The sequence below is a fragment of the Ostrea edulis genome, chromosome 2 (genome assembly GCF_947568905.1).
Source record: "Ostrea edulis chromosome 2, xbOstEdul1.1, whole genome shotgun sequence".
Taxonomy (NCBI): Eukaryota; Metazoa; Mollusca; class Bivalvia; order Ostreida; family Ostreidae; genus Ostrea; species Ostrea edulis.
In genome coordinates this window covers 62,673,818-62,683,232 of record NC_079165.1, presented here as the reverse complement: position 1 = coordinate 62,683,232, position 9,415 = coordinate 62,673,818, and the positions used below count along the sequence as shown (strand labels likewise).

General features: G+C 33.8%; 1 protein-coding gene across 1 annotated transcript in view; it reads right to left on the bottom strand.

Annotated features, from left to right (window-relative positions):
• Positions 1 to 7,621: 7,621 nt before the first annotated feature.
• Positions 7,622 to 9,415, bottom strand: part of LOC125680001 (uncharacterized) — an 88,656-nt gene continuing 86,862 nt past the window's right edge. Inside the window, exon 49 of the mRNA XM_056153421.1 lies at positions 7,622 to 9,285. Coding sequence (XP_056009396.1) covers positions 9,139 to 9,285 — 147 coding nt within the window. The 3' untranslated portion in view covers positions 7,622 to 9,138. The remainder of the gene's footprint in view (positions 9,286 to 9,415) is intronic.

Genomic DNA, 9,415 nt, shown 5'->3' with positions numbered 1-9,415 from the left:
CGGTTTCGTGCAAAATATTTGTAAGAATAATATGTAGTAAGTAGGAATTATGTCCAGGAACAGAACAAATGAATTCAATCATATCGTATACGCAGGCAGATAATAGTATTATAAATTTTAGTTGGGGTAGTATGTAGCATATAGTATGACAGTATTTTATAATAATTTTCCAGCAATTCGATATTTCAAGAAACCACCCCATCAAATTTTCGATTGTAATTGCGCTAATTCTTAAAAATTATCGTGTTGAAAATAAAATGACATGTTTTACAAGAGGAGGTCTGTTTATTAAGTACATGTAACTTTACAAATCAAGACTGTTTGAATCGAACCAGAAAAATATAGTTTTCTGATGAATTCTTTAGCTATCGTCAAGTACATGTATATACTTTTAAAAATCCCGATTTTAAAAATATATTATATGCATTGTATTTCAATTATTTCGATGTATTAACGTATAATTGTATTGTCAAATATATTTGCCTTGCTCGTGCAACTGTATACACATATTTGTATCAAATTATCTGCATGCAAGAATAATCTAAAAATAGAAAGCTAATCATACTTTGATAAGAATAATCATATTTCTCCTCTGACATACATGTACATACTTTACTTAATGGAAGGAACTATGTATATGTTGAATTATTGAAAAATATTTATATTCCAGTATCATAGTAATGATCTATTTTATCGACATCAAGCTAGATTTTTACCAGGACATTCTACAGTTTATCAATTATTAGAAACTTATAGTATTGTTCAAAGTATTAATGAAGGAAAATCATGTTTTATGATATTTTGTGACCTATCAAAAGCATTTGATAGAGTATGGCATAATGGTCTCATTTTAAATTACAAACTTATGGTATATCTGGTAGTGTTTTACATTGGTTCAGAAGCTACTTATGTCACAGATCACAAAAAGTAATATATAAGGGCCTTTTATCGTCAAAACTTGATATATTTGCTGGTGTACCCCAAGGTTCTGTTTTAGGACCTTTACTATTTTTGATTTATGTTAATGATGTTGCTGTAAATATGCTATCAATGTGTAGATTATTTGCTGATGACAACCCACTCCATAGAATATGCTAGACGTTTAATATAAACTTAATTATAATTTACATATAATAGAAAAATGGTCAAATAAGACCACCATCATATTACTCTTTAGGAAAACGATATCTCAACACTATTCATACAGAGCTAAGACACAACTGTATACTTAATTATGATCTTTATAAACGATCAGGTACTGAAACAATTTTTACTTTACTGGTCAAAACGACGTGAAGAGGGTCAGAAATCAGGGAAACTCATAACATATTTTTCGTATAAAGAAAACTTTACTATGGAAAGTTATATATTTTTAGAATCCCTAGAATTAAGAAAAACTCTATGTAGATTTCGAATTAGTGCACATGACCTTCGAATTGAAGAGAGAAATATGTTTTTAATGGTATATACAAGCTCAACAAAATTTTTATCTATCTAACAAATAAGGACAAATTTATTTGGTTGATGATTAATGAAGACAAACCAGTAATTGTCAAATTGAGTGAATATTTAGTGCAAACTTTCAGAAAAAGAAGTGATGCTTTAAAACTGCAAAAATCATTATAGTTTATTATTCATATGTTGGTATAATACTGATACTGTCCATTTACGTGTGTATATACATGATTAGCAATTCATATATGTATGTACTTGTTTCCCCAACATGCTGCATCCACATGCAGTTTGCAGTCTATGTAACCTGTAGTTAATGTTGTAAACTTTCTTTCTTTTTTGAATTTCCCTCTTTATAAACTGTCTTACTGTTATGCCCTCTGGGCCCAAAATTGGAATAAACTTATCTTATCTTATCTTAAACGAAATATTACAAATTCTCCGTTTTGTACATGTGGACATATTAATGAAGATGTATATCATCTCTTTTTTCGCTTGTAAAAATTACTCTAGAGCTAGAAATAATCTTTTTAATCGCCTTTTCATGCTTGACTTGGTTAATATTGATACAAAATTGTTATTATGCGATGATGTCAATTTGCCTCTGCAAACTAATGTAAATATTTTTTTCAGTTGTTCATTAATTTATAGAAGAAGCTTATAGATTCGTTTAATCATTGTACATTTTACCTGTTAATTATTACCTTGCATGACATAATGTACTATTTTAGGAGAGGGCCTTGTAAGTTGTTAGAACTTGTTCCCAATCCTTTTGATTTCATCAATAGAATATATTCAAAACAAAAATATTCCATTGAATTTTTTTTTATCAAACTATAATACAGACTTGGTGTTTTATTCCACAATAAAAATGAGACCATTCTTGTCCCCGTTCCCGCCACTCGGAGACTTGTACTGAACACTCAATATATCGCAGTTAAAAGCTGTATTTGTTATGTTATCCTTATTGCGAGAGTTATTGCCCTTGTCATTTTTAATTGCTTATTAGACATATTCAAATAAATATTTCATGATGGTTAGTTTTGAATTAAAGTACATAAAATTATAATCATTGTGTGTTTCTATAGTCGATTCTATAAAGATTAGCCAGTTTGGGTATGATTAGTATTTTGTTTTAATTTGTAAGTAATTATACACTACGGATCATTATGGTACTGCGGGTATATAGGATTCTTCCACGCAATGGTAATAACGGTAAAACTCAACAACCCCTGTAAAGTACGAGTAAGTGTGCGGACTTTCCTACATATAATGTACGATTAGGAAGTAAGTGTGTTGACATCCCTGCTTGTTACTGTCGGAATGTGTGGTCAAATCCTGCTATGGATTAGGAAACTGTTAGCTACAAGTGTGTGGACATCCCTGCTTGTTGCTGCGCAAGATCAGGTGTGAGGACATCCCTGCCTGTCTTGTGGTAGAGCTCTGATGTGAGGACATCCCTGCCAGTGTCTCTGATTTATGGAGTGATAGGTGTGCGGTCATCCCTGCTTGTCTTCAAGGAAGTGCGCTGGGGTGTGGAATTCCCTGTCAGTGCACTTGTTCGCTACCAGTCAATAAATCCTATATAGGCGCAGTACAACTGATTAAGTCTGTGCATTGTACATATTTGCAGCATCTCAGGGCTATCCGTTTCTATCACGGGTACGAGCCCGCGGGGGTTCACAGGCAGTGACCTCCCTTGCACGTTACAGTTAGTAAGTACGTAGTATTTGAACCCTGTAATTGCCGGTCAAGGACAGGGAAATATCAACTTTTCACAAAAATAGAAATTTGTTGTGCAGCTATTGCAAGATACATTATAAAAGATACTCCGATATTGGAGTGGGGTGGGGGTTGTTGCACATCTCTAAAAAGCACATACTGTCTTCTATTTTCTTCATGCAACATTAATTTGTTATGGTTAAATGCACTGTGATATTTAATTTATGTTGTTAGTCAAGGACTTTACGTGCATGTACAACGAATAATGAAATGTTTTCAAATATTATAACATAAAACAAGAACATGAGTTACAATCTTTAGAATATCTAAGCTATTCATCCAATCTTAATGTGTTTATCGGTAAAGTTGAAGGCGATATGACAATCTTAATTAGAATGATTGCTGCATGTATCGGCATTATAATAATTTGGATAAAGGACAGTACAGTTCATGTGAAGGTTATCTTTGGCCCGATTCTTTTTGACCATGGTATAACCAATGCTATACAAACCTCCTGGCCTTTCTATTGTAGCAACACTAACACTTCGATCGTTACTGACGCTTGCTTGTCGAAAATGTAGGAGTGTTTCTATGACGTCAGAAAATCAACTCTTCCGCAGTTTTCAAAAGCCAAAAGTTCAAAATATTTTGTCAAAAGTGCTTTAAAAATAATAGAGTGCAAGTATGACAAGACACGATTATCATATCCTGGATAAACATGCCACTAAATAGTGTCTGATACAAGGAAAGAAAAACTGACATAAAATATGAAAATTGCAAAAAGAAAAAAGTATGGATTTACAAAGGGTCAGAACAACATATAGTAAAGTTGTAATGAGACTTTTTTTTCTGTTCTAAAACGGTGATTTTCCCGACTTCTGTATAGCGATTGTATGATGGAATATAATACATGCAAGATAATTTATAATTATGTCAACAAGAAAGATAATTATGTTGACATTGCAACTTATCTATGTCAGCATGCAAGATAATTATGTTGACAAGAAAGTTACCAATCTTTCTAGAGAACCTGTCATTGTATATGATTATTGTTGACATGCAACTTATTTATGTCAACATGCCATATACATGTAATTATATAGACATGTGACTATATGTCAACATGCAAGATATTCATGTAGACATGTGATTTATTTGTGTCAACATATGAGATAATTATGTTGACATGCAAATTAGTTGTCAACATGCATCATATTTAGTCACATGTTAACATAATTCGCATTTTGACACCAATAAATCACATGTCAACATAATTGTCTCGGATGTGGCCAATATGTACAAGAGGCCCATGGGCCACATCGCTCACCTGAGTCACCTTGGCCCATATCTGAAGACTTTCCATATATATTTGAATGTAAAACCTTAGCCCCTATTATGGCCCAAACTACCCTTTGCAAACTTGAATCTACACTGTCAGAAAGCTTTCATGTAAATGTTAACTTCTTTGGCCCAATGGTTCTTGAGAAGAAGATTTTTAAAGCTTTTTCCTATATTTGTATGTAAAACTTTGACCCCCCCCCCCACTTGTGGCCCCATCCTACCCCCGGGGGCCATGATTTGAACAAACTTGAATCTGCACTATGTCAGAAAGTTTTCCTGTAAATATCAGCTTTTCTGACTCAGTGGTTATTGAGAAAAAGATTTTAACTATATATTTGTATGTAAAACTTTGATCCCCCTTGTGGCCCCATCCTACCCCCGGGGGCCATGATTTGAAGAAACTTGAATCTGCACTATGTCAGAAAGTTTTCATGTAAAAATCAGCTTTTCTGGCTCAGTGGTTCTTGAGAGGAAGATTTTACCTATATATTTGTATGTAAAACTTTGATCCCCTATTGTGGCCCCATCCAACCCCCGGAGCCCATGATTTGAACAAACTTGAATCTGCATTATGTCAGAAAGCTTTCATGTAAATCTCAGCTTTTCTGGATTAGTGGTTCTTGAGAAGAAGATTTTTAAAGTTTTTCCCTATATATTTGTATGTAAAACTTTGATCCCCCCTTGTGGCCCCATCCTACCCCCGGGGGCCATGATTTGAAGAAACTTGAATCTGCACTATGTCAGAAAGTTTTCATGTAAAAATCAGCTTTTCTGGCTCAGTAGTTCTTGAGAGGAAGATTTTTCCTATATATTTGTATGTAAAACTTTGATCCCCTATTGTGGCCCCATCCAACCCCCGGAGCCCATGATTTGAACAAACTTGAATCTGCATTATGTCAGAAAGCTTTCATGTAAATCTCAGCTTTTCTGGATTAGTGGTTCTTGAGAAGAAGATTTTTAAAGTTTTTCCCTATATATTTGTATGTAAAACTTTGATCCCCCCTTGTGGCCCCATCCTACCCCCGGGGGCCATGATTTGAAGAAACTTGAATCTGCACTATGTCAGAAAGTTTTCATGTAAAAATCAGCTTTTCTGGCTCAGTAGTTCTTGAGAAGAAGATTTTTAAAGATTTTTCCTATATATTTGTATGTAAAACTTTGATCCCCTATTGTGGCCCCATCCAACCGCAGGGACCCATGATTTGAACAAACTTGAATCTGCATTATGTCAGGAAGCTTTCATGTAAATCTCAGCTTTTCTGGATTAGTGGTTCTTGAGAAGAAGATTTTTAAAGTTTTTCCCTATATATTTGTATGTAAAACTTTGATCCCCCCTTGGGGTCCCATCCTATCCCCGGGGGCCATGATTTGAACAAACTTGAATCTGCACTATGTCAGAAAGTTTTCATGTAAAAATCAGCTTTTCTGACTCAGTGGTTCTTGAGAAGAAGATTTTTAAAGATTTTTCCTATATATTTGTATGTAAAACTTTGATCCCCTATTGTGGCCCCATCCAACCCCAGGGGCCCATGATTTGAACAAACTTGAATCTGCACTATGTCAGAAAGTTTTCATGTAAAAATCAGCTTTTCTGACTCAGTGGTTCTTGAGAAGAAGATTTTTAAAGATTTTTCCTATATATTTGTATGTAAAACTTTGATTCCCTATTGTGGCCCCATCCAACCCCAGGGGCCCATGATTTGAACAAACTTGAATCTGCATTATGTCAGGAAGCTTTCATGTAAATCTCAGCTTTTCTGGCTTAGTGGTTCTTGAGAAGAAGATTTTTAAAGTTTTCCCCTATATATTTGTATGTAAAACTTTGATCCCCCCTTGTGGCCCCATCCTACCACCGGGGGCCATGATTTGAAGAAACTTGAATCTGCAATATGTCAGGAAGCTTTCAGGTAAATTTCAGCTCTTCTGGCCCAGTGGTTCTTGAGAAGAAGATTTTTAAATGACCACACCCTATTTTTGCATTTTTGTGATTATCTCCCCTTTGAAAGGGACATGGCCCTTCATTTGAACAAACTTGAATCCCCTACACCTAAGAATGCTTTTTGGCGAGTTTGGTTGAAATTGGCCCGGTGGTTCATGAGAAGAAGATGAAAATGTGAAAAGTTTACAGACAGACGGACAGACAGACAGATGGACGCCGGACAAAATGTGATCAGAAAAGCTCACTTGAGCCTTCGGCTCAGGTGAGCTAATAAGTCGCATGTCTACATAATTATCATGCTTGCTGACATAAACAAGTCGCATGTCCATATAAGTATGCTGCATGTCAACTTAATTAACCTGTATGTTGATATAAATAAGTTGCATGTCAACATAATCATGTTGCCTCTTAAATGTATGATATCAGATACTAGCGATATTAAGTAAATTATCCATATCAAAATCAGATTCCTTAAAAAAGATTGGTAACTTGCATGTCAACATAATTACATGAATCTTGCCTGTTGACATAATTACATGTATCTTGCATGTCAACATAATTACATGTATCTTGCCTGTTGACATAATTACATGTATCTTGCATGTCAACATAATTACATGAATCTTGCCTGTTGACATAATTACATGTATCTTGCCTGTTGACATAATTACATGTATCTTGCATGTCAACATAATTACATGTATCTTGCCTGTTGACATAATTACATGTATCTTGCATGTCAACATAATTACATGTATCTTGCCTGTTGACATAATTACATGTATCTTGCCTGTTGACATAATTACATGTATCTTGCCTGTTGACATAATTACATGAATCTTGCATGTCAACATAATTACATGTATCTTGCATGTCAACATAATTACATGTATCTTGCATGTTGACATAATTTATCTTGCATGTAGGGGACAGAAATATGCTACCATACAATTGTAATGTACCATTTTAAAAATGCAATTTAAGGGACAATAAATAGCACTATCACCCAGAGCTCTTTGCTATAAGGCGAGAGCATTTTGCTTCCAAATTGAAATTGTATACAGGAGCTTTTAAAAATCGCAATGGCACCCCCCCCCCCCCCCCCATATCTTTCAGAAATAACTGCAGATAGATTTATTTTGTAGTAATGATAATATTTAGATGAAATTCAGTCCTTCAACATATTTAATATAATAATATTGTATATAACAGTCAACAATATTTTCAACAACTGGGAACTCATTTCAAATGCAAAATTGTCATTATATTAGAAACGGATGAAGCAGTTTTACAATTTTTAGCTCTTTTGCAGTGATCAATTTCCCCAAATGCCAAAGAAGAGTTGGTGACACTGGCATTTGCATTTTAGACATTATTACCAGGGTCAAGGCCATCACCACGACTACAATATTTACAGTACAAATAATGCCATGAGTCATCATGCGAGAGATCAAATGAAAGAAGCTAAGAATGAACCATGAAAGACTAGAGTGAAGTTCAACATGAGATTCTATAAATTCAATACAATTCACTAAATCTACATTTGGCATATAGGAATGCATTTACAACCATAGTAATTCTGTGAAAAAAAGATCTCAGAATCTTTATCAACTGTTAATTGTGCCAAGCCCATAACGTTAAGTTATATGTACCATAATCAAAAGCATTAAAAAAAGGTAAAAGTTCTAAAAACCAATTTCTGATAGGTCTTACAAAAATAAAACAAGAACATCTTTTATAACAAACAAATGGTATTGTGATCATTTGAAGAATGCATAATCCGTAAAACATTTCATTCTATAATGATCATTGCACAAAAGTGTCACTGTTTATTGCACTATTTTGAACAAGGATCACACATTTCCTGTTAAAGCAACAAATAGAATGTCTTCAACTACTTATGCCTCGATTAAAAAATTAAAGAATAATATTGCATACTTATACAAGTTAATACTAAGCTAAATAAATTGCAAAACCATTGACATATTGTCTTGCCTATAACACCCTAACCTTCAACAACTGTAAATTCAGAAGCTATCATATATACAGTATATAAAGATTTTGGCTACAAAGTAACTATAATTCATGACATCAAACACACTAAGAAAGCTATCAAAAGTTTCTGAATTTACAGTCCTTGACATCACTCTTAAAAATGAGATCAAATCAGACTCTAATGTAGCATGTATATCAAATATACAAGGTAAAAACAATCTCTGTTAATTGTAAACTTGATCTATTTATCATTTTCAAACCTTCATTGAATTGTTTATCATTGGTGTATTTTCAAAATTGCATTACAAGTAGAATGTGTTGTATTACACAAATGCCCAATGTTGTTTGAAATTCATGATTCTAAATCAAAACCATGACTGAAAATGGACCTTGAAGCCTCTCTTCACAAAAATTTACATTTGACTATGAATGGTTTTATCTACAGACCATAATTAAAGTGAAATTGATGAAAATCAGACTGCGGTATCACACCGAAATCTGAAGGTATAGACTAAGCATTAAAGCATTAAGCCCTCATCTTTTAACAGTGATTCAACTGACGAAATGAAAATCGAAAATGATTTGTTGAAAATTTAAGGCAATGGCAAAACAGTGAATATATGAGATTACTGTGGAACTAGGGCAAAATGCCTTGCAATAACAAGGCTTCGAAAATGTGTTTCTGTGTTTCACTTTGGTTGTGAGGAAACACTGTGGAAACTCTTGGTGCTGGCTTGGGATGAAGTGCTGGATAACCGACCTCTCATGTAGCTAGGCAGACGAGTTAACTTTGTCTTAGGACAGATCTCTAAGACCGGCTCATTGGTCCAGAATTGCTGGAAAAAAATTAATTGTATTATCAATGTCTATTTTATGAATCTTGCACTAAAACAATAATTTAAAAACAAAACAAAGATAGAACAAATAAAATCACAAAGGACAAAATTTTATGTACAGTTAAGTCCA